The following is a 26,731-nucleotide window of genomic DNA, read 5'->3' on the forward strand; positions in this document are numbered from 1 at the left end:
GCAACGAAAACTCCCTCTCACACCCGAAACGCTGTTTTTTTTTGGCAACGAAATATTTCACCGATTCAGGTAAAATGGCATCAAATACATTCAGAACACTTAAGTGAGTTTTTTGTTGAGAGTATTTTTGCTTGAATTGAAGCATCATTTGGGTCAGTCGCTCACTAGCTCCATTCAAACGTCGATGACATCGTAACTGTGTTGGCTCACGATGCTGTGGTTTGGAGTCTTTTTCGTTTTTTTTGGGGGGGTCGGGGGGCGCAGCTGCGCACTCTATGGCAGGAAGACAAAAAAGTGTCTCGAGAGTCGAAGCTGCCGCTGTTCAATCATGAATGAGTTTACATTCTTAATGTGCTGCTGGACGCCTGACTGACGGTGCGCTTAATTAAAACGGGTCGCTGTGGGAGGACGAGTCGAGGTAAAAACACTCCACAAAACGCGACTTCCCCCCCTGTGTGTGCGTGTGCCTCTCCAGCGTTGTGTAACAATCGACAACAAGGCCTTATTTCTTCCTGACAGCTCGTCACGCTCCTGCTATAAATCGAGCGGCCCACCGGAGAGAACGGTACCGGGTGGGGGTTGGCTTGAGGGGATGTTCTATACGTACCCGCCTCCCTCAGGCTTAAATGCATGGCCAGTGTTTTCGACACCGCTCAGAACTCTCCGTCTCACTGATCCATCAAAGGCAGCGTCAAGGATTAACGGAGCTGCTTTTTCACGTCAGTCAACCCTCCTGCCGCAGTGTTGTCCGCTCGAGTCGTGATGGAGGGAAGCTCGGTGTGAATCCTTCATCGTTCTTCGCGCCCTTATCATGCACCTAAAGTGATCTTTTGATCTTCTACGCTCAATTTATTCTCTTCACATGGACCGACCATTGGTGGACCTGCGTCCATCTACACTGAAGAAAATGATCCTATGGTAGAAACATACAGGAAGGAATAGCCGAAGCTAACCTCAGAGGTTCCGACTGGAATGGTTGTCGATTGTTACACACGTGGTCGAAGAAACAACTTTTTTTGTAAAAAACAGGAAGTGGAACAGAGATGGAATTGGGATCACTGCTATGAACGTTTCATGGTGAGTCCGTGTTCATTAAACTCTTTCGACGAGAACAAAACCCCAAAACACTGAATCCGAAATATCTTGACGAGTTCCTGTTAGGGTTTTTCACGAGACTGGAAGTGTGTGAAACAAAACACACACAAATCTTTTCAAGTGAAGTCACAGCTCTCATGAAACTTGCTTGGTGACGCATGTTTGGATGATTCCAACAAAGCATGGGACATGTTACTGTCACGCCGCCATATTCAAAAGTATAGTCAAAATGAGGCACGCTAAAATTCACTTTTGGCTTTGATGTAGCCAAGAAATAAAACACCAAAATTGGACATTTCAGACATCTGTGAAAACCGTTAAAACATCGCCCAATCTTATTAAGTCGACCTCGTATTGATTCCCGGTAAAAATGTTATTAAAAATACAATCCACCCCCAACATTCTGAAGAGCATCTACCCTACCTTTAATTTCAATTAGGTTACTGGTTAGTTTTAGCTGTGGAAATAAATGCTTCGATCAAGTTTCATATTCTTCTGTTGGGCAATCTTAAAAGCTATTTCATCTAAAGATTTTCCTTCAATTCCTTTGATGCTGATGTCACTTAAAGATCTCGCAACCATTTATTATTTCAATCTCATTCTTCAGCCTTCTGAATACAATTTAAAGTAGCTATAACATTACAGCTAGCCATCCTACCTCTGGTGCCAAATGCATTGGACAAGCCGTTTTATTATAACCTTCATATAAATATCTTTCTACTAAAATATATTGTATTATAATCCAAAAACAAGTTGGACAAAGTGTAATCACACTGTTAAATCGTTCCATCGTCACAGACTCGTAACGTCAATATTACTTTTGGGGATTAATTGTTTGTGCGTGAGATTGCATGCATGAAGGGCTTTACCAGGTGAGTTTCATTCAAATTTTCAAATCAGAACCTTAATGGTATTGGTACCCATCCTTATCTGGCACTGGAGAGACTGAGCATATATTGTAAGACTGAAAGACACAAACAGGAAGTGACAATTAAGTAAAATGAAGGTATTTTAAGTACTGTAGGAAGTCGAACAAACTCAACTTTTCTTTTTACCTCGTAAGTTTGTTGCTTGGATTAGTCACTGGCTTCGAACCACATTTAAGGGCAACTAATGTGAAAACTCAACTCCCCTGATTCTCATGTTTCAAATGTTAAGTCTTCCTCTCCAAGATGCAGTGAGTCCCTCATCATGACCATGTTTTGAAATCATTTCTTAATAAAGTTCTCCCCCGTCTGAAATCTTAGAGAACAATGGGTTATGAGAGCGGAGTCCATTATGACGTAATAATGGCTTCACTCCTTCTTGAGTCAGCTGTAATCACGCCCCGCTTTGTTTATACACCAAGTCCCTTGGAGGTGGAGACTTCTGAGATTTCAACTCGAGGAAAAATAAAAATTGTTTTTAGTAGGCGGAGCTTAAGCACATTTTCTAATGTAAATATTTAAATGAAAAGAGAGTTTTGTACAAACAGACACTATTATGAAACAATAGAGTCCAAGATCTATTTAAGATACACTTAGATCAACACATTAGTTGCCCTTAAATAACTGAATTAGAGTATTAAAGCAGTAACAACACCCCCTTCATTTTACGTCATCGGTCTTATTCCTTCGTACACCGGCTCAAACTCTGAGTTTTTGTGATTCATACCTGCCAACAAACAGATCTCCATCTTGTGGTCCAAAAAAAGACTTTCAAAGACTTTTGTCACAGAGAGCAGCAGGAACAGGAGTTCTTACTCTGCTTTCATCTGGTAAAATCTAATAAAACCCGGCTTTTTTATTACCAGTGCATTAGATGTCAGATGTGTCACATCAAACCCTGTCTCTGCTCATTTTGGTCCAGAGCGTGTAGAAGTCGATCAACAACTACCAACTATGAAAAGATTTCCCCCATCATGCAAGTCACCGGCTATCAAATGACGACGCTTTGGTGCGTGAATCGGCACATATCAAAAGACGTGTTTGAAAAGAGTAGCTAAGTCGGGCGTGGCCTCAGTAACAGCACTAGCCTGTTCCATAGTTTAAGGCACAAAAGGGAATACATCTCACGGGGAAGGGGAGGGAGGGGACAAAATAAAACACTCTTCAAGTGATCACAACCTGACCAGCAAATGCACAAAGGCGTACGAATGTCTAAGGTAGTGTAAACATGACGTCACATTCATTTAATGTTGGTGATGGCGGGCGCTGTTGGCGGCGAAGTTCCTCTTCCTCTGATGCAGATTCCGGGGCCTCCTTAATTATTACATCTATTGCTCACTGACGGATGCACTCGTTTCTGCGTGAGTGACGGGCGGTCATGTCCGAAGAAGTGGTGCCGATAGTTCATCATGCGGCCACAGGCGTGAGGAAAGCGAAGTGTGAATATCCGCATTGGGCTGGACATGCAGACGGAGGAACAGGTGATTCCTCAAGTATTAGATGTACACATGGTCCTCCTCTCTCCTTATTTGAAGTTCTCGATGATCGCCATCTCCCGTCGATCCGCGTAATCCGGACTCAGACCGTTCAAGTAGAGGCTGCCGCTCCTGGAGAGCGCCCCGGGCACAGGCGTGAGCGAGAGAGTCAAGTTGGGGTAACCCTCCCTGTCCTCGAACAGGTTGGCCGACAGCGTCCTCTTCCCGGGAGTCATCTCCGGGTTCAGGGACGTGTTGATGCCGAGCTCGGACGACAGCTTCCGCTTGATGGACGTCGCCCGCTGGAACTTGTCGTAAATGTCAACGCTGAGGCGCCGCCGAGTCTCTTTGAACTCCGCCGACACGTTAGCCGTCCACTCGGCTGCGTGAGCGCGAAACTCCCCGACCTGCCGAGAGAGAGAGCGAACGATGATTGATTCCTGCAGGCGAGCAGTGCAGTCCGTCGCCGTGAGTGAGAGGTACCAACACTGACAACAACAGTTTCACTCTCATCGATTGCTCTTGAAGCTGATTCTGTTGAAGGGTTTTCTACTCAACCTCATGTCGACTAAGTGTTTTCAGAGTGATCTGTTTCTTTTTGAGAGTTATAGACAAAAATGTTTGTTTATTTTAATGCAGTGACTGGTTCGTCCAAACAGACCCTTAAAAACATCCAAATACCTCCATACTGCTCGACTTCAACGTCCCTCTTGTATTGAAGCCTAGACATTAGGAATTGTTCCAAAAAACATTTTTAAAAAGTCTATATTTTAAGCTTGTTCTTAAGGGAAGCTGCTGGACTATCAGCGTAAATCTGGCGACGGAAAACTCCCAATGTGTTTGAATGAGGACAGACCTGGAGTTTCTGCTACAAACAAGTTTAAAATATGGACTTATTCAAGTTTTCTTGGGAAAATTCCTAATGTCGAGCCTTCAATGCAAGAGGGACCTCATGAACGAGCAGTATGGAGGTATTTGGATGTTTCTAAGTGTCTTTTTAAACAAAGATGGAGACGACAACAACTGATCGTCATTCGCAAGATTAAAATAGACAAACATTTTTGTCTATAACACTGAAAAGTAACAGATTACTTAATAATCCCATACCTCGGTCGACATGAGGATGAGAAGAAAATGAATGAACCTTGAACTTTGGGTGAACTATCACTTTTATGATTCACCGTATTCCTTCCAGAATCATGTAGGGACCTCCTGAAAATGTTCGGTGGCAACTACTTAATTCACCCGTTTTTTCGTTCAATTTATCTGACGCACACATGGGAAGAAGCTATTTTTAGGTTACATCAGCCTGAAATCAGAAGACACCATTTACAGGTGGGATAAGGACCACCACCATTTTAATTGATAATCTTTTCCTTTGGAAAACACCCGCCCCAACTTGGTCCTAACCTTCCGTTGGGACAGGTCTTAAGCCCTAACCTTGGGGAACACCACCACATAGAAGAGCCAAAGCTTAGTAAGGCAGTGGACTACCATCCTACTTCACGACCTTGCCTACATTACATTGTATTGCTGCGTTATTGCTGTCATTACTGGTCCAAAAATAATTGAATCCTTTAACTAAACCTTATGGAGGGGCCGAGGTATCGCTACCTCAACCCCAATACAGGTCCAGTACCCCACTGCAGCAGTGACTGCCTGGTGTGACACACTGATGTTTGACCAAACTCTGTGACTGCGCATAAAAAACTTTCAATCTCGGGACATTACGACGACCCTCGCCTCGAGCACTTTCCAACATCTTTATGGCCTCGAAATGACAGAACTCATAATGGACCCTAACGACCGTCATCTGTTATTTGAATCAAGATTATATTTAGTCGCTGACAGCAGAAAGAAAAATTAGAAGATACGAGGAATGCTTTCATTTCATTACTTTTTTCTTTCTTTTTGACAAACTAAAGGAGGGAAATTATGTTTAGGACCAAGCTGCGATAAGGAATAAAGATTCAGAAAAATGTTAAATAAGTTAAAGAAGATGAAAATGAATGCTAATAAATACATTATCAATCACTGAGAACTGGGAAGCTAATGGTGATCTGATGATGACAAAATGCAAAATCATTTTATTTTATTTTATTTATTTCAATACCATCATGTCTGTTGGCATACCTGGTTAACATAAAACCGTTAGTAATTATAAACTGTAATTGTACAAGCTGGTGGAGATTGGAAAAGGAGGAAAAAGATAATTTTTCTTTTTGTTGATGTTTCTGTCCCAGATGATGGTGTTAGTTGTGTTGTTGTTTTTGTTGTCGTACGTGTTTTTGACTGTGATGTTGTTATTGTTTTCCATGTGAATAATTAGGATGTTATTACTTTCCTTTTTGTTTCTGTCATATTGTTTTTTCACTGTTTGACAGTTTTTGCACTGTGTTTATTATTATTATTCTTGTTTATATTGTATATTTTGTACATATTGTTTATCCCTATTCTAATTTTGTTAACCAATTCCGGAGTCGTCCACAACCACAGAAAATGTATTCTATGTATACCAATGTATGTAGTGGCGAATAAATCTTGAATCTCTTGAATCTTATTATATTCATTTTATTGTGTATTTCTTTTAAGCTTCTATAGGATGCTGTTTTGCTGCTCATGTTAGTTAAATAATTTATTAAGCGAATAATCTTAGATGCACTGACTGTGCACGAACACACACATACAGTATGTACATGGTTCTTGATCTTGATTCTTCTTCCGCTTCCTCTCATCTCTTCCCCCCATCAGTCGTCAAAGCATTTTCTAGAATTCTCTGAAATGCTCGACCTTCGAAGGATTTCCATCATCACACACTCTTTCATCAGATGCATAGAAACGATCCCAACCTGCTCGGCTGCCGAGTTCTGCTTGCATCTATAGTTATTTTCCTTCCTTCGGAATGTAAATAATAACCCTGCCAGAAGCCGAAACAATCATATTACTCAATAGCAGCAAATAATTCATCCAATTTTCACCCGGGCTATTTAAAGATTAACGCGGGAACCGAGAAAGAGCCGGTGAGAAGCAGGATGAATATTATATCAGTGAAATAAATTACAATTGATGAGATTTGAATTTTGAATGAGGTCAATTCACAGTAATAGTTCCTGAACATATCGTACATTGAGATGTTTTGTGTCGTCGATGTTGTCGATGTGGTCCCAACACAGCGTTATTTAATTACCTACAGCATTAAAGTTCCCTTCTATTTTCATGATATCAATTTACAACACTACTGATGGATATTCCAGAAGTTTAACCTTAATAACTGGACCTAATGTATCTATTTGTGTATTTTATAGTTATATGTGAGCACAACTTGCCAAGTAAAGTGACTATAAATGAGGTTCTTAGAGGTGGTCAAAGTAAAATATGACTTGGAAGGATCATGAAGATATGTTAAAGCAGCAATACGCTACATTGTTCATCCAAATGTTATTTATTTTCTGTAACTAATTGTTGAAATTTCTAGAAAGATGTAACAGAAAACCGGCCAACACAAGCCATTAAATTGCAGTAAGACTGTTATGACACACGGGGGAGCCAGAAACAACATTTTCAATCATACGTATTGATGCTTTAAGATGTTGGAGAAAGACCTGTTGTGGCATCACATGATGGGAAATGAGGATTAAAGAAGGAAGAAATGAGAGCTGACAGCAAAATCAGAGTCAATGAGTTGTTAAAAGGCTTTAAGTACTGCCATAAAAATGCTTCAGAGATGTCAAACTTGAGCCACGATCTAATGGGATTTTTTCAGGTGTTGAGTATAAAGTAGGTGGAAAAATCGGATGATTCATGGTTCACTTATTCTCCTTTGACACTTGAAACTCAATATGTACCTCCTCTTTGGTTTTCTTGGAGATACGTCGAAACCAGTCCCCAATCATGCTGAGAACGGCGGCGAAGTACGCCAGCCCCACCAGGATGTAAAACCAGACCACAGGCTTGTAGTAGTTGAGATATTCTGGACTGTCCGACCAACCTGCGGGGAGCAAGCAAAAAGTGTATTACGCAACCCGTCAGCTCTATAGGGAGTAAAGTGCAGGACTGAAAACAGAAGATAAATCTATCTTCGTAGAATTTGGCTGATGGTGAGGTGGTCAATAGGTTGTACATGTTTAGTGGTTTGTAATCACTTGTAGCCGTTGATGTGATGATTGTTCACAGGTAATGAAAAGTAGAAGCTTTTTAAAGGTAACTTAAATGTGGAACAAATAAAGATATTAATTAATCAACATGAACTGCTGTCACATTTAAATTCTTCAATAGTGGAATTCCATCCAATTGTCATAAAAAAAAATCGTTTTTTTGTCTCCAAAAATGAACAGTAAATATACTTTTCATTGATGAAGATTTATGTCTTTATCTAAGTTTTGCTCTGGAACATTATAAAACAGCCTTTTTTATTTAATTATTTTAACTTTAAAAGGGGTTTTTCTTATTTCCACCTATGTTATGCATGCACGGTTATTTGTTGCGCTTGAATAACATTAATCGTGAACGGAAATTAAAATAAAAGCCTTGTCTGTAAGCTGTGTTAATAAAAACAACAAGAACCGACACAAGCTCTTTTGTTTCATAATGGGGATTCATCTAGACTGTGTCGAGAGTTACAGACTAATGTTACTTCGTAGAAAATGCCATCTATTTTTAAACCAAAATAACTTTCAGACTGCACTCTTAACAAATACCTCAGGGACCGGTAAAGGTCCCAGGCTATGGATGAATAGCCACAAATGGATATCAAGGTACTGACAAAAAAAAGATGGTGAAACTATAGGCGAGACTAGAGTTTGGATTCAGATGCATTTACGGCAATGACGGTATTCACAGAAGAAGTACAGTTCCTGATGAAAATTGTTGTCATGGTGGCCATCGTTCTTCTTGACTGGTAAATAAAACGTTTCAAAAGGTTTGGAGTGGATTTCATTTATTATTGTTAGTTTTTTGAAAATAAATGTATGGATTTGTTAGAATCTATCTTAAAATTACATTTATTCCACTTAATACCATTTGTACGAGTGTGTACGAGTACCTAAAGTGCTCTACAAACATGAATTACTTACTTACGTATATCTAGTGCTGTGGCTTTGTCATTTATTCCATGGTTAATTCGTTTGTCATCACATGTTTGTTGTCGCTCAACAGAAGTGAGCTTCCTCTAGACCCGACCTTTGACCCTAAAACAAACTGTTTAGAAATGTTTACCATGGATACTTGATTTTAATTGATTGTTCCACCTATACGTACAAATAATTAAAGATCTTTGTTTGAAGTAACTTTTTAAACCTCTTTTTTGACGTGTATTGGTTTTTATACATATATATTCGTAGAGCTGCTTTTATCATATTTATTTATTAAATTGTATTTACAATTAAATAATACACAAATTATGAGATGGAATCATAATGCCTAATTTTGCTTTTTTTTTTATCTTAAATTGTAAAATATATGAAACAGCAATGTTTTTCTTTAGAAAATTTAAATAGATTTAATGGGAAAAAAATATATACTCAATATTAAGACTAAAGCTTTTTTTAAGAATGTCCCTTTATTTTTATTTTTAAGATTAATCCAATCATATAAAGTTACTTATCTGTCACTCCCTACTTTTGGCTTCATGGCCGGGTGTAGTAGTGACAGTATATAATTCGGCCCACGTGGTAATTGAATTACCCACCGCTGCTCTAGATGAACAAATATTATAAAAACAAAAGCATTTTAATTTATTCCAGGATGAAATAATTGATTTGCCTGAAAACAAATGTGATGCTAATCCCTCAACTCGTCACTGATATTGAACCTCTTTAATGTCATTACTGAGACAACCCACCACGGTGACAAAGCGTCACTTGACTCGCATCACAATCGACGGGCAAATAAAATCAAGACCTTTTTCACCGGCGACAAAGTCTCCGAAGCCAATGGTGGTGAGTGTGATGACGACAAAGTAGATGGACTCGAGCGTGCTCCAGCCCTCGATGTGCTTGAAGATGACGGCCGGCAGCGCCACGAAGATGACACACCCGAAGAGGATGAAGAGCAGCGTGGAAATGACACGGATCTTCGTCTGGCTGACTTTCCACTTCTGCGGAGAAACAGAAGCGTTTCAGATTCAATTAGACTTTCTGGGAAAATAACCAGTGGATGTTAAAGAGATGGTTGTCTCTCACCTGAACCTTAAACACAAACCACTAAATAAAGAATAAAGTGACTATATTTTCGATGATTCTGGTGAGTGTAAGTTCTTATTTGTTAATTATTTTGACTGACCAACATTGAGTTGTGGGGAAGAAACACTAAACAAAATTGGTAAAAATGAGTAAGTAAGTAACTAAGTAAAGTAAAGGTTATTTGTAAAGCGCCTTTCTATACCAGGGTCACAAAGCGCTCTAACGATCAAAAACAATACAGTTAAAATACATGCTTTAAAGATCAAGACACATAAGAAAAACACAAGAGTCCCAGTAAATCAGGGAAAAGCACAAATGAAAATGTCTTAAGATGTTTCTTGAAAGAGTCAGAAGATCATGAAACACAGAGGAAGATCGTTCCAAAGCTTAGGAGCAACAGTCTGGAAGGATTTCTCTCCTCTGGTCCTGAACCGTGTTCAGGAACCATCAGTAGATTCTGATCCACAGACCTCAGAGCCCGAGCTGGGGTGTAAGTCTGAATCATATCACTGATGGAAGGTCTGACTAAGAATAGATCTGAAAGTAAGAACCGGAATTTGAAAATTGAAAGAAACTGGCAGCCAGTGAAGAGTTTTAAGGATCGGAGAAATGTGAGTTCTTCTACTAGAGCGGGTCAGAATTCTCACTGCAGGCGAGACAGCTCCTTCTTGTTTAGACACCAAAATAAACTGTTACAATAAACAAAACCTGAAGACACAAACGCATGGATTACTAGCTCCAGATCGTGTTGTGACATCATTTTCCCAAGTTTAAAGTAAGAATTGTTCCTTCATCCTTCAGCAATTCAGTTTGGGCTTTTCCCGTATCACATCTCTAGAAAAAAATTCTCTCAATATACCTTTCATGTTTTCCAGACGCTGACAGCGTTTGTCCTGATTGTTTTGAGAAAAGACGTGACTATATGACGTGTCAGGGTTTAGCAAAAGTTTATCAACCTCAAAAACCATTAAGATAAAGAGAAAAAACTATTTGGATTATTGGGATATTTTATTAGAATATTATTCCCTCAGACATCAAGGATATAACCAGAATTTAAATATAGATTTATTTAAAATTAACTGAAATACATTTTAAACTCGAAAAATGAAAGGTTTTGAAGCATATTAAGTATTTTGATTTAGCAATTAATCGAATATGTTTGATATTTAATCAACCATCTTATATCACAATGAAAAAATTATTAATAGCCACTTTTTTTCCGACGCAGGCAAGTATTTTAAGAACATTTTTTGATTATATTTTCCATTATTTAACAAAAAAATGCTTTGTTAGAATTCTGCCTCTAACAGCATCAAATAGTTTTGAAACAATCACTTCAGGTGCATAAGTTAAATAAAGCTAACCAAGCTGTAAAATGACTTCAACCAATAAACCCTCCTCCCAAAGCGATGACTCACTTCCTCTGACCTTTAGCACGACCTCCACTTTCCGCGTCATCTCGCCAAACTTGTTACACAAAAGTCCCATCACTCCCAATGAAGCTCAAGCGAGGTGTCAAACGGTCACATGTGCTGCCATGGCAACCGGGGGCAGACATCACCCCCCGACTTCCACGACAATTCAGAAAGATGAGAAACCACTTTAGAGTTGGCTCCACACGCTGGTGCTTCAGATCCTAGTATGAAGTGCCCTTTCCTCTCCCTTATGTAACCCCCTCCGAGGACGACCAGAGAAGAGGCAGAGGATCAGAACGACATTTCAGGTCCAGCCGGTGCTTCTGAAGAGGATCTACAAAAACCCATCTCCCCTCATTATTCTTTAAAACTTGTAATCGGTCTGCCGTGTGTGGCGGCATGAATTGTCAGCGTGTTTTGTCTCTGTACCGACAGCTGCTGATAAATATATTTATAGGTGCAGAAGCAGCTTTTATTCATGTGCAATGCTTCTCATTCTGTTAGTGAGGAACAAGCACTTGCATTTTTTTGGCATAAATATATACATACATATATTCTAGATGTTAAAATATGACCAGTTGGGTGTTACTTTAAAAACAAACAATATTTTGCGCACAATATTGTTTTGAGAAAAAGCTCCCGCAGGCAGTGGCGACGTTGCCAAGAACCTACATCTTGGTCGTGATGTTGCCAGGTTGGTCAGGTTTCCACCCAATCTGTATTTAAACAAGTTAAAAACGTGTTAATTTAAGTGTGTCTTCAATAGATGTTGGACTCTATTGTACTCATCAGTATGTGTTGGTACAAAACTCTTTTCATTTAAATATTGACATTAGAAAATGTGCTTAAACACTTGCGTGATTGGTGAAAAAACGAGGTTTGTCAGCACGCGTCATCAATCCTGGAAGTCTCCACCTCCAAGAAACTTGTTGTATAAACAAAGCGGGCGTGATTTCAACTGGCTGGAGGAGGAGTGAAGCCATTATTACGTAAAAATGGACTTCACTCTCGTAACCTCTCCTTCGTCCAGATTTTAGACGGGGGAGAACTTTATAAAGTAATAAGTTCAAAACATGCTCATGATAAGACTTACTGCATTTTGAGATGTTTTAAAACATCAGAGTCAGGAGAGTTTGCACATTAGTTGGCCATTAATTCAGTCTTTTGCATGATGGAGTTCCCAAAAAAGTTACTTAAACTGTGACGTTTAAAACACATTTTCTTTTAATTTATTTGTTGTTAATAATAAAATAAAGAGCCAAAACACAGTCGACTTTCTTGACTGTCTTGGCTAAATTATCACTGTTTAATTCTGTCTCTTAGGCTGAAGCTTATCAAATGTTTCAAGTAACTTCTTATATTTTAAAACCCATCGAGACAACAAAATAATCTCCAAACATTTTCCCTTGAGAAATGAATCTACGATATTATTCGGGCGGATTGTTTCACAGGATTCATGCATGAAGCTTCTGAACGTAATCATGTTAGTGACACTGAATACAAACTATTTTCAGCTGATCAAACAAAATGTTTGTTGAGATTCAAAATAATTTCTGTTTATCACTGTTGATGTAACATAATCCTGACTTTATATCATGAGTGTGTGTCTTTATGTCGTGTCATGATACCAAACATACGTGTTTAATACATTTTCAAAAGTCTTTACCACAATCATATCTTCCACTTTGGCGATTCCTTTCCCAAAGATGGTTCCCAGCTGGTCACCGACACCAGCGAGTAAGAATCCAAACAGTGGAATCCCCAGGAGAGCATAGATGACGCAGAAGATTCTTCCACCTTCTGTGTGAGGAGAAATGTTCCCAAATCCTGACACAAGCAAAAGACATCATCGTCATATAAGAGCACCGGTCACGCTTTAACAACACACGCGATTCATGATCCTTCTGTTTATTTATAGTTCGGGTCGGCGTCTTGATGATTGGCATCTGCTGTTTCGTACTGGCCACACACTGAGTCGAAGCACCAGCCGAGAAAATTTGTCAATCAAATGCAGATAATGAGAGTCAAGACGCTCTCAGATCCTGTTAGCTTCCTCAGCGGGCCCGGCAGGACGCGACAAAAGAGACGGGATTTCTTTACACGAATCATTGAGTTAATCAGAACAATACAAGACATGTTTTTGTCATCCTGGAAACATGTGTAAGGTTTAGACGTCCAGCATAAGCTGCTTTCTCTGTAGAACTCTGTAGAGGATGTTTTCACTCAGACATAGACTTTAACCAATTATTAGCTGATGAGTACAAAAAGAAAGAAATCCATCTGTTGTTAATCCTCAATAAAACAGGACGACCTAATGTTCAAACATTTCCCAAATAAAGCATTAGAAGATCTACTGATCTGGGGTCACCAACATGTTTCCTCGTGCACCACTGGGCTGTGGACCGGTTCTGTTGGAGAGATAATCTCTGACTAAAAGGCATTTTATCCCGAAAAAAATAATTACTCTCCAGCGTACCATTAGACTATGATTCAAAACACTTATTTTGGTTTAAAAAAAAAGCCTGTACACTAGAAAACATTTCATTTTTGTTGTTTTATTCCACCCAAAACTAAACATCAGTCTGTGAAAACGTAAGCCAGCATTAAACCCAGTATAAACAAGGTTATTATTATTATTATTGTTGTTATTATTATCGTCAATTCTACTATGATACTTCCATAGAAGAGAGAAGCAGAATGAGTGCACGAATGCTCCTACCCAGGTGCAAAACAAATAGACTCAGGGACTCATTCATTCCTCGGGCTATTCAATTGTACAATTCTGAGTTTGGGGGCAGGAGTGGAGTGAGAGTATCTGGATGTTCTGTTCTATGTTAGTCTTTGTATCCTTTGTCTTTGTTGTTTTTCTTTGATCTATGTTCTTTGTCTTTATCTTTAGACTTAGATTGTGTTATCTTGTTCTTCCTCTTTATGTTATTCTTCTTATTTTATTTTTTATGTATTATTTTTTATTGTTTATGAAAAATTGCTGGCTATTGGTAAAAAACAATTTCCCGAAGGAGACCTCCTGAGGGATCAATAAAGTTTTACCTTACCTTACCTTACCATGTTTTAATATTTTACACTTATTTTTGTTTTACTTCTTTCAATTACCTTTTGTTTATGGAAAACTCTATTTTTGTTTTAATGTCTCTCATCATTATTCTTTTTGAAAATCAAATACAAAAAAATCTAAATCAATGTTTTCCCGTGAATTTTTCTTGAGCAAAAGGTTGAGCAAAAAAAGGAATGAAAGAGTTTTTCTTACCGATTGTTGTGATGACAGTTCCAGCGAAGAAGAAAGAGGAGCTGAGGTCCCACAGACTCGACTGATTGATGGTATTTCCCGACGGGTTAACCCCTGCACGGACCGCCGAGACCACTTGCTGAGGGAAAACGAATGAAAAAAAAAACGAAAAGTTAGCAACACGCTTTGATCTCTCAGAGGAAATGTTGTGTGATGTGGTCTTGCATTTCTGGAATATTGATGAATTTTACTGGGACTCAATTACAGCTCAGGGAAGGCGATGTGAAAAAAAATAAATCCCCGCATGGAGAGCAAGAAACTTGGGGAAGATGTGATTTGATTGGAGCAGTCAACTGATCAAAAACGTTCCAAAGAATGATTTTTAATATAACACAAACTTTAATCTGAGGACGGATGTGGTTCGTAAAGTCAAAAACTTGCTGGCCTCGATCCTTCAGGTGAGAGTGTAGATGCTGACAATGGATAATTCTGCTGTCTTTACGAAGGAGCTGAAGTTAAATGAAGTGTTACATAAATAATGGTGCGTCATTAAGGAGCAGAAATACTAGGGCGGGGAAAAAAAAGAAGGTGATTAGACGTACGCCCAATTATACGTTATAATGAGTATCAGGTATTAACATTAATTGGATTAGAAAAAAGAAAAAGTATTTAAAGGCTGAATATTAATATTTAACAAAAGTAAAAAAGTAACGTTTAAGTTGCCTGCATCTCCAAAGTCACTTTATCGCTTTTACCTGGATGTCCATCAGGTACATGCGGTCAATGCACAATCCATAAAAAACTGCGTTGATACATAGTTAATTGATGTAACGTCGCTGTCGGTACAGGATTAACACAATTACAGTATTCACACGAGCATGCGCACTGGCCTCTCTAACTCCGTCAGCAAACAGACAGAAACAATCGATCACAGATAGATCACACTACAGTATTCACAAACCTGAAGTGACAATGCTTTGACGGATGTGACGTATCACGTTAAAAAATATCACTTTTTCGAAAAGAAACCTAAATATTTGAGGAGCATTCTCTTATGATGACACTTAAACCAACACACACACACAGGATCACATTTGTTCAACAAACAACCTTTATTCAATGTCAATATTGTTGATCTAACAAGGCTTTAAATCGCTTATAAAGTCGTGTGTTACAATGAATGCACTTGTGCAATACGGTCACCAAACACTATAAAACAACCTTTTACTTCTGATGAAAACATTTTCAGTTTGTCAACACGGTTATGAAATCTGCTCTGTGATCGACTGTCTCTGCCTTGTTGCTGACGGAGTTAGAGAGGCCAGTGCGAATTAATTGTGTTAGTTCTGTACTGACAGTCGCCAATATAACGCTCACAGATATGTTTATTTTCCTTGGTTTTCCGCAGTCTGGCTGATGTCTTTAACCATTAAAGTTTCATGTTCGTAAGGTTCTTATTTAGTTTTGCTGATCAGAAATACATCTGCAGTGAAAAGGCAAAACTTGAGGCACAAACTAATGAGCCTCATCAAACTACGTCACATGTCCATTGCGGCAGAGAAACTAAAGGAAATAAGGTGGACTTCAAGTAACAGGGGTTTGTGTGGTAAAGAAAAGACTCATGGACTTTATCTACAGATAAAATTAAAACCAGAAACACTTTTTGGCCTTAAATAAAATATTATTTGAGTTTCTCACGCTTATATTGACTAATTTAATACTCAATATTTATCTCTCCACCATAATAAACATTGTTATTTTGCGAAAATCTAGCCGATCACGGAAGGTCCTGATGCAATATTAACCAATCAGGAGCAAAAAAAGGCGGGTCTATCACGGATGGCCTGACGCTCAGGATTCTTCACTCATGAGCCAAACTTAAATCTGGAGAGTTCTCGCTAAACTTTACAGTAAATTCCCCAAGAAATAAATAATAAAATCATATATTTTTTAAACTTCATATACGTGTTAAGAATGCTGATGAGATATGAAATAACCAGAAACTAGTTATTATTTAATTATCTTTTGGGTTAATAAACATGTAAATCTGACACTAAAGGAGTCAGTGCCTCACCAACCATGAACCTCACCGCACAACACTGATATACTATATATACTATAATATATATAATATATTATATTTTCCAAGTAGTTAAACATCTCTATACTGCTTAAATGTATATCCTACTATAGCTGCAAAAAAAAACAAAGTTGATGGACTCGCTTACAGAAGCAAAGCATTAGCCTTCTTGAAAGATTACTGGGGCTAGCATCTGGCGAAAAAAAGATAAATTAAAGCAGAAAACCAGCCCACCTATTGCCAACCTGTGCCTGAGCTGCACTCGAACATAACTTTAGTGTTATTTGTCAAATATGAGACAAAAAGACAATGTTGGCTTAAAGGAAGGAGGTTAAAATGAAGCACACACCAATGGCTTTTGAACTAGGCTACCAATAGCATAACATGGCTAATGTTACCTAAATGATTATGATTGGTATTTGCAAAAACATGAGGAGAAAAATATGAATTTAACTTCATATTTCTACATTATTGGAGCTGGAACTGGAGCTCCGTAAAACAGAATTAGCCAGAATGTCAAGGTAATTATGTTGACATTTGATTAACAACAATAATTAATTAAATCTTCTTACGTTAGAGATAATTTAAAACTAGCTATTAGCACTAACCGTACACACTTCATACAAGATACAACATCTAAATTGACACTTTTGATGAGTATTTATACACAGTGGCTTTCTCCTAAAGCCTGTTCACTGGAAGCTTTCCCGTTAGCTTTCATGCCCTTGGGAACAACTCAAGATAACAAATCCTTAGTGAAACAATTGATGAGAAAATTTCCCCTCAGGGAACAGATACGGATACACAGAGCGACCTCCTATAGATTGCTTTTTATACTTCACTCGGTGAATATATAGTTTTCAATAAAAGGTTATATCAATCTGCCTGAATGAGATTGAATATGTCTGAACAATGATAAATCTATTTTGGATGAAATAAACTTTTTTAACTCTGTAATTTAATGCTACTTTGGTTGCAAGTCACGAGCCAATAACCCTCTGTCACTCGCCAGTGTCGGTTGAGACACATTATCTACACCCTCGCTGTGATGTCAAGTAGCTATCAGCTGCTATTCATCACCCGCACGGGAGGTGAGGACTGACTTCGCCCGTGATAAGGAAGAGAAAGATGAAGTGGATGAATTAGAAAAGAAAGAGGACGATAAGAAAGAGACGAGCCATTAGAGCTATAATGGTGAGTAATGGGTTTTTGTCTTTGTGTAACTTGTAATCATTTTTTTGAGTGCATTTGTTTCGTCCTGCGTGCTAAAAAAGGCAAATAAAGTATAATAAAGGTTTTGGTAAGTTAGTTAGTTAACCAAATATGTCCTAACAATGAATTCAAACTGAATCACAAAATGGGAGAAAATGTTTTAGGAGTTGTGGTTACAGGGCAAACAAAATGTGTATTAAGTGTCAGTAACAGGAAGCGTCTGTCTAATGGTAGTATTGGCTTCTCATTATTGGAGTCGATTAATCCTCATTATCATTGTGTTTGTCCTCCTCAGTGGACGTCTCTGTATAATTGTTGACATCCATAATCTGGGCTCTTTATTCTCATTTCGTCTCTGGCATGTTTATAGGTCACATTATCAACATGAACATTAATCTACATTGATTTTATCAAAACAAGATTTGTTTTATTCAATTCAAAATGAAAAATAATTATAATATTTGACAAGATTAGGATTTGCATTGAACATTCAGTTCTTATTATTTACATTATAACAATTAATGTACACTTTGGCTGTTGCTTAGTTTTGGCCAATTTCACAGACACTTGTGTGTCTTTTTCATTTCCAAAGACTACGTGAACATTAAGTCCAGCAAATAAGACTGTCAAGCTTGCAGGGTTGTTCATCATTAATATATATTCTAGTGACTGAGAAGAAATGTTGGATGGATGGATGGATGGATAAATATATGGATGTATGGATGGATGGATGGATGGATGGATGGATGGATGGATGGATGGATGGATGCATGGATGGAGATATGAATACGTGGATGGATGGATGGTAGGATAGATGGACACATGAATATGTGGATGGATGGATGATGGATGGACATATGAATAGGTGGATGGATGGACATATGAATAGTTGGATGGATCGATGGATGGACATATGAATAGTTGGATGGATGGATGGACGGATAGATAGACATATGAATAGGTGGATGAATGGACAGATTGATGGACATATGAATAGGTGGATGGATGATGGATGGATGGTTGGATGGATGGACATATGAATAGGTCGATGGATGGATGAATGGATGGATGGATGGATGGACATATGTATAGTTGAATGGATGGATGAACGGATAGATAGACATATGAATAGGTGGATGGATGGATGGATGGATGGATGGATGGATGGATGGATGGATGGATGGATGGATGGATGGATGGATGGATGGATGGATGGATGGATGGATGGATGGATGGATGGATGGATGGATGGATGGATGGATGGATGGATGGATGGATGGATGAACAGTTGGATGGACATGTGAATAGTTGGATGAATGGATGGATGGATGGATAGACATATGAATAGGTGGATGGTCGATGACGATCCTTAAAACTCTTCACTGGCTTCCAGTTTCTTTCAGGATCAACTTTAAAATTCTGGTTCTTACTTTCAGATCTATTCATGGTCAGGCTCCTCCTTACATTAGTCATCTGATCCAGCCTTACACCCCAGCTCGGGCTCTGAGGTCTGTGGATCAGAATCTACTGATGGTTCCACGCACACGGTTCAGGACCAGAGGAGAGAAATCTTTTCAGGCTGTTGCTCCTAAGCTTTGGAACGATCTTCTCTCTCTTTGTGTTTGATGATCTACTGACTCCTTCAAGAAACATCTTAAGACATTTTTATTTGTTCAGGCTTTTCCTTGATTTTCTGGAACTCCTGTTGTGTTATCAGTTTTATCTTGACCTTTAAAGTATATACTTTATTGAATATTGTTTTGATTGTTTAAGCGCTTTGTGACCCTGGTCTGGAAAAGCACTATATAAATAAAAATTACCTACTTACTTACATGGATGGATGGATGGATGGATGGATGGATGGATGGATGGATGGATGGATGGATGGATGGATGGATGGATGGATGGATGGATGGATGGATGGATGGATGGATGGATGGATGGATGGATGGATGGATGGATGGATGGATGGATGGATGAACAGTTGGATGAATGGATGGATGGACATATGAAAAGTTGGATGGATGGATGGATGGATGGAAGGATAGATAGACATATGAATAGGTGGATGGATGGACAGAAAGATGGACATATGAATAGGTAGATGGATGGATGAATGGATGGATGGCCGGATAGATAGACATATGAATAGCCGGATGGATGGATAACAATACAGAGTTCAAGGTGTCTGACCACCAGAAGCTCTAGTAACCTAAACAACTGAAACTTTCCTCTTTTGTGCGATAGTAAGTCATTGTGAGAGAAATGCTCGACGATGATGCAAGAGCCAGACTGGCATCATTCATAGTGTGTCAACCGGAGCTTTTTGACATCATTCACTTTTTAATTACTCCCATTGAGATCATCCTCAGCTGGACGGCTTTCGATCAAACGCAAACGGCAGAATAGTAGATTGTGTGCATGACTTACTCGGGAACTCTCGGAGGAGGATATCAATGCATCTGACAGTAAAGAATCTATACTATAGACGGTCTTTTGATATAAACAAACTGCAGGCTAAAGGTGGAAGTGATTACGAAAAAACCAATTTCTCCTCGATCACTCACAACAATGCTGCTTTGTGGACTTGAGAAAAACAAGTATTCAAAACAGATTTCAATCAGATTGAGATTTTAAGAGGATGATTCTGGAAACAGCTCATTTGGAAACTATAGAATCCTGTGAGTGAGAAGCCAGACAGAGATGGAAATGAGCAAGTGTTAGCAAACACCAGCGATATTGAGCTGCGTTTCTCTTCGGCTGCCTCGCAGCTCTGCCTCTCCGACGCGATCGGATATATATACGTGCGCAATTAAAAACCTCGCAAACATCAATCTTCGCAAAAAAACATCACCGAAAGTCAAACTCGGCTTCGGCTTTGGACGCACGTGAAGTCGTCCCGACTCGAAGCATTTTCAGGGAAGACTCTGGCGCACCAACTCCAGCACTGACTGAGTGACTGTCGTTTCATCTCCCGCGACACTGAGTCAGCATCCCCGAGTCAAACAACAGCCGGCTGTTCCACTTTCAATTTGCTCTCATTTGCATTTTATTAATAAATCCATGCGAGCCTGACATTTCTTTGTCATACACCAGCAGTTTAAAAAAAAAAAAAAAATCCATTTATTACCGGAGCCATGACATTAACCTCAGACACAATATGATGGAGGATACTTGTGTAAACCTGGAATGTACGCGTGCGGCTTCTTCTTGGATTATTCAATTATTATCTAGACAGTAAAAGATAAATGCCTGTTTTATTATTCTGGTTTTAATTAATGTAGTTAATCTAATCTTGCAAAAACACACATTATATTAAGGATATTGTCACAATCTGCTCCTAAGCTTTGGAACGATCTTCCTCTCTCTTTGCGCTTGATGGATCTACTGACTCCTTTAAGAAACATCTTAAGACGATTCTATTTGTTCAGGCTTTTCCTTGATTTTCAGGAACTCCAGTTGTGTTATCAGTTTTATCTTGATCTTTAAAGTATATACTTTTTTGAGTATTGTTTTGATTGTTTAAGCGCTTTGTGACCCTGGTCTGGAAAAGCGCTATATAAATAAAAAAACAATCGTGGACAATTATACTCTCACTAAACACACTAGTAGCATGTATTATCTGATATAAGATACAGCTTAAGTATAGTAAAGCCTCAAGCTTTAGGTTTAATTACTGTGGAACATATGGGGGTCACAAACCAAAGACTCAGTAATTAGAAGCCTGATGTGGCGGCGGAAATAAGTGGCGGGAATAAGCGGCGGCGGCGGCCATGGATCCCCCTGCGATTTGACAACCTCGCTGCCTGAACAATGAAAGTAATCACCAGGTCCGGGCAGCCTGTGAAACTCTTGGCAAGAGTAAAACGCTTTCCATCGCAGGTGACTTTTGTGACTGGTGTTTCCATGTGATCCGTTGCCGGTCACGCACCGGATCAGTCGCGATCAGCAATGATCTTGATTTTATTTATTATAATTCATTCCACCGAGCGAAAAGTCTTGTCTCACAATCTCGTGCCGTTTTATCCGGCTGCGGTATAAAAGGTTATCGATCATTTATTAATGCGGCTTCTGACACGAGGATACACTTTTAATAGGATTAAAGGGTGGAATTATTTTTTAATTTCAAACACATCAACATAATCAAGCGTTTAAACCATGTTTTGACACAAAGATGTGTTAAAATTAACAAAAGATTATTTAATTTTTTAAAATAGTTTTACAGGACTTCCTCCATTAGAGATTTGTTGAGAAGCTCTTGCATCTTGTAGAGCCACTGAGTAGAACCTAGAGCTCTTTTTATGTTCTCCTATTTGGACTGATATTGGACTTTTTAATTGTTGTTCTTTACAATGAGATATTGGACTCTTAAAGGGAAACACGTGTGTATTTAAGTGTGACTTGAATAGATCCTGGACCTCTATTGTACTCATCAGTATGTGTCTGTTTGTACAAAACTATCTATAATTGAAATATCTACATTAGAAAATGTGCTTAAGCCCCGCCCACTTAAAAGGGGCAGACCCAGAACATTCTGATAGACCATGATATCCTAGTAACGCATCAGCGTTCCTCAATAAAATCTATCCTGGTAAAAAGAAAGAATTTTCTCTGGGAGTTTGCTTTTAGCTTTTGACGACTGCCTCACTTCAATGATCCTGAGACAGAGAACCATTTGAATCTTATTCTGTATCACTGGCTGACTCTGGTCCAATGTTGGTTTCAGTTAAGGATGCAACAAAGATTCCAGACACCGAATATTTTTGACCGAAAATGGCCTAACGTACCCCGAAAAAGCCGTGGTTGATTCGTGCTGCATTCGGTGCATGTCTCAAATTTACTTCACATCAGCGGCTCTTAACCGTAGAATTCTGTTCGACCCAACCCACCCCCTCTATGGACTGTTCTCTCTCCTGGCATCTGGCAGAAGGTTCCGCAGTATCCGGCAAGATTTAGCAACAGCTTCTTCCCACTGGCCATCAGACTGCTGAATGAAATATAACTTATGCTATTTAAAACGTTTTTTATTTTTTTCTATTTATATACATATATTGCACTATTTTTTACTTATTTATATTTATACTTCTATATACATTCATTCTATGCAATATTTAAAACATTTATTTATTCTGTTTATATTATATTGCACTGTTTATAACTTTATTTATATTTATACAATCACCCTACGCTGTGTTTTAGAAGGTTGCCAAGCAAAGAAATTTCGTTGCCAGTTTCTTACTGCTGTGATCTTCTGTGCATTGACAATAAAGAAAGTCTACAGTCTGAAGTCTTAAATACTTTTTTTCTCTCCTTGTCCACTTCGTCTGACTAAAGAGATCTTGCTCCTTTGATGCATGCATTACAACATGTTGCAACATCCTTCCTTCTATGGTCTCCTGAGAGTTACTTGTTATTAATAAAAGACACACGTAGTCTGTCGATACGTGTTTCATTAAAATCTATCCCCATCCTGTGAACAATATCATGACTGTACTGTATAAAATACCATTGTACAATACTATTTGAATTTACTTTTTCCCCCCAACAGATCAGTCCCTTACAGATGTGTACATAATTATAAATATAAGTTGGACACAAAAACAAATCTCATTGAGAGATTTTCAAATAGATCTTCGGGGCAAAAATGAAAAATAGCGTAAAACATCTTTTCTACGTTTTTGCTTTCGGCTTATGCAATGGATGACATGGTTTCAAGGCAATCGTCTGCAATGTAATTTCGTCATAAGGTCGGAGGTCAAAGGGTCACCTGCCTACCTTGACGAGGTCCTCCAGCTCCGTGGAGTTCACGCACGAGTGCTCGGCCAGGAACTCCAGTTTCTCCGTCAGGATGGCCAGTTTCTGGAAGCTCTCGTGCGGCTGCTCCAGGGCCCGGAACACGGTCGCCCCGATGATGAGGTAAGTGACCACCAGGAAGAAGATAGCAGACACGGTTTTCCACCTCATGACTGTCATCCTGGTGTCGTCGCCATCATCCGAGGAGGTCAGAACGGTCGGTATCGTCGAGAAGGAGAGACGAGGCTTGCAGTTGTGAGCGGCAGTCTTTGGGTCCAGAAGGTCAGGTGTGGCCACTGAGAGGATGGAACACACACATGAGCGTTCACGGATAAAATGTTTTTTTCTATTTCGCTCAACCATTGATTCGGTGGATGAAGCATGAATGCTCCTTCCTAGATGCTAATTGCTATTAGATTGCATTATTCTGAGTTCCGGGGCAGGAGTGGAGTGAAAGTCTGACTCTTCTATGTCAATGTTTGTATCCTTTGTCTTAGTTATTTGTCTTTGATCTATGTAGTTTATCTTTGAATTAGATTGATGTAATCTTGGACATTCATTTTATAGACACTTTGTTCTTGCTTTGTTTTTTTTTAATTTGTATGAATCTATCATCTGTATTGACGTGTGCTAAGTTTTATCCATCCATCTATCTAATTGTCCATGCTAATGTCTTGTTGATTTTTCTGGCACAAATTAAGGTTTATTTGTTGTAAAAATCGTTTAATGTGTTTGTGTTTTCGGCCTTGGTTACATCATTTTTGCCGGCTTTCTTTCGGTTTAGGCAAAAATGAACTAGTTTCAATGCGATCACACATCATAGTTGAAAAAAAATGAAGGCAAAAAGTACAAAACAAACACTGAATTACAAGAGTACAAACTAGACAAACATGAAGGGCAGGAGTTTTGGTCAAAGTAACAAATAAAAAACACATTCTGTACAGTTCATTTTCGTTGTCTGTCTTTTCGATGGAGCAGAAGGCTCCCATTTAAAATAAAAGCACTCCAAGAAGACGTGGCAGAAAAACTGAAAGCTTTTTTTTTTCCCCATTTCGGTTCGAACATGTTGAGGAGGCCTTTGCAAAATATAATTTGAAAGCAAGAAAAGTGCTTAAAGAAGTGGGAACCAAGCCGAGAAGAGACTTAAAGACCTCAGCCATCCAGTGTTTGGAGTTCCTCTCAGACACAGAGGACATGGAAGCTTTGGCAGACAGTTCACACAGTTCCCTCAGTGACAACGATAGACCAGAGGTGATGATTGTAGGCCAGTATTTGAGGCACACATGTAGACCACATTGGTAGGAACGTCGCTAATACGAGGAGCTTTCCTAGCTCTGAGGGAGAAGCAAGACGTGTTTCTATGAAAGAAACTGAGCTTCACTCTTATATTGAAAAAACAATTTCCCAACATGCCCTTTAAGAGAAAACCCCTGATCAATAACAGATCCCAGGTACTGGTATATAACTGTTCACCAGGTCAAAGGGGACAGATGAGTAAAAAAAACAACATTATTTTTTATTTTTTGGGGGGGGCGTTTAGAACCAGATCTGATATCTAGACATGTTTTCTTGATAATAGGTTCTTACAACAACAACAACAAGGAGACGTTTCTGTCTTTGGCACTAATCATCTGTGGCATCTGACTGTGACTGTAACGTGACATTCTTCCATTTTTTTCTTTAGTTTTTAGTTTGTCTGGTCACTTACAGTTCTCTCTCCAAAGAAAATTCCTCTCTTCTTCCTGCCTCTGTGCCTTTACTTTAATTATTGATTATCCCTGCAAGTGCTTCGACCTCCTTTTTTCTCCTGTTCTCTTAAAGGTTCCCTGTTCCAGTTTTTCCCCTCGTTTTACTCCCATATTTTGTGAATGCTTTAGCTTTGGACTGTCAATGAGATATTGGACTCTTTGTTGTTCTCGTCTTGTGAGATATTGGACTCTTAAAGGTCAAATAATGTGAAATAGATGTTGGAATCTATTGTATCATCAGTGTGAGTCTGTTTGTACAAAACTATCTCTTCATTGAAATATTTACATTAGAAAACGTGCTTAAGCTCCGCCCACTGGAAACACTTGCTTGTTTACCATAACCACACCCACTCTGCTGTGATTGGTCAAGCACGACCGTTTGTCACTGCGCGTCATCAATCCCAGAAGTCTCGACGTCCACTGTAAGTTACACTTTCTGATCCACCAGAATCGTTTCTTCCATATCATTCACCAAAAATGGTGATATTTAAGTCCTAGTCCTGGGTGGTCTTTAGAGATAAGGTCCAATATTTAGACTCCAGTCTGTCTGAAGACCCAGTTCTTACTTCTGTCCTCTCGATATCTGGCTCTAGCCTGTGTTATAGTCATGGTTACACATTTTGAGGTTTTTTCCTGGTCCATGTTTTTTTTTTTTTTTGCCCACAGTGTCTCTTCAGTTTCAGTTTATTTCAAACAGAAAGTGAAGAACTTGAATTGTGAATATACATATAACGTAACATATATTCTCAGTCCGGTTGTGCATGTGTAAACGTATGTGTGTGTACAGTATATACTGTACGTATGTATCATCCGTGTCAGCGAAAACCCATTAGGATCTGCTGGAGGGCAAGTCCATTTCATTCACAAATCTCTTCATGGCTTCAAAGGCAGAAGATGGATATCAACCATAAAGAAACTGGATTGAAGCTCATTTAAAATATAACATTGTTTCTCCAGATCCAGCTCCTGCTACACTGACAGAAATGACATCAACTCTTCATTTCTCATGCATGCCATTGGTGCATCCAGAAAGTGAAACGATCATCATCTTTGCACCAGTTTTATCCTGAGCACATGTACCGTTCATCCTGGATATTCTATTATTTAACAGTCGCTTACTTCTCTACCATCGCTTCTGCCGTTGTTTCCTCATGGATGGCGCTGTGAAGTATCGATCCAGGTCTGTTATGAGAGTTGCTCGTCTCCGCTGATCCGGGATCCGCTCGCTCTCCACATGGTCTCCTCCGCCTCGACGCGAAAATACATCCAGGACATGGCGTTCCTGTCGCAAAACGCTGCTGCGTGAACGGAACAAATGGGACGATTCTGTGCCGTGAACTCCCACCAGGTGTTCGGGGACATTGCGCCCTCCGCCCTATATGGGGGGGTTCGCCGGGGAGTGATGGGAGGTTCCTTAGGCAGAGAGGAGGAGGAGGAGGAGAGAGAGGAGACACGACCTCCACACGCACCGCAGACTCTCTTCAACATACCCAGGGAAGATACCTCTTTATTATCATATATGGATTCCCTTTTAGTCGAAAATAAAGCTTTATTTTACTGT

The 26,731-nt window shown here is 39.1% G+C and overlaps 1 protein-coding gene across 3 annotated transcripts; it reads right to left on the reverse strand.

Annotated features, from left to right (window-relative positions):
• On the reverse strand, positions 1–26,473 carry kcnk2b (potassium channel, subfamily K, member 2b). 3 transcript variants are annotated; one of them, XM_087805860.1, is made up of 7 exons: positions 26,290–26,473; positions 23,405–23,718; positions 14,359–14,476; positions 12,757–12,917; positions 9,395–9,590; positions 7,342–7,484; positions 1–3,903 (listed from the first exon to the last, which is right to left on the reverse strand). In XM_087805860.1, coding segments are annotated over exons 1-7 (1,290 nt in total). In that variant the 5' UTR covers positions 26,291–26,473; the 3' UTR covers positions 1–3,546. The 3 variants fall into 3 exon arrangements, with proteins under 3 accessions (XP_087661986.1, XP_087661985.1, XP_087661987.1); XM_087805859.1 differs by lacking the exon at positions 26,290–26,473 and having other exon boundaries at positions 23,405–24,010; XM_087805861.1 differs by lacking the exons at positions 12,757–12,917; positions 26,290–26,473 and having other exon boundaries at positions 23,397–24,024.
• Positions 26,474–26,731: the final 258 nt, after the last annotated feature.

Source organism: Callionymus lyra, chromosome 13 (genome assembly GCF_982586985.1).
Source record: "Callionymus lyra chromosome 13, fCalLyr1.hap1.1, whole genome shotgun sequence".
In the NCBI taxonomy this organism is placed as follows: domain Eukaryota; kingdom Metazoa; phylum Chordata; class Actinopteri; order Syngnathiformes; family Callionymidae; genus Callionymus; species Callionymus lyra.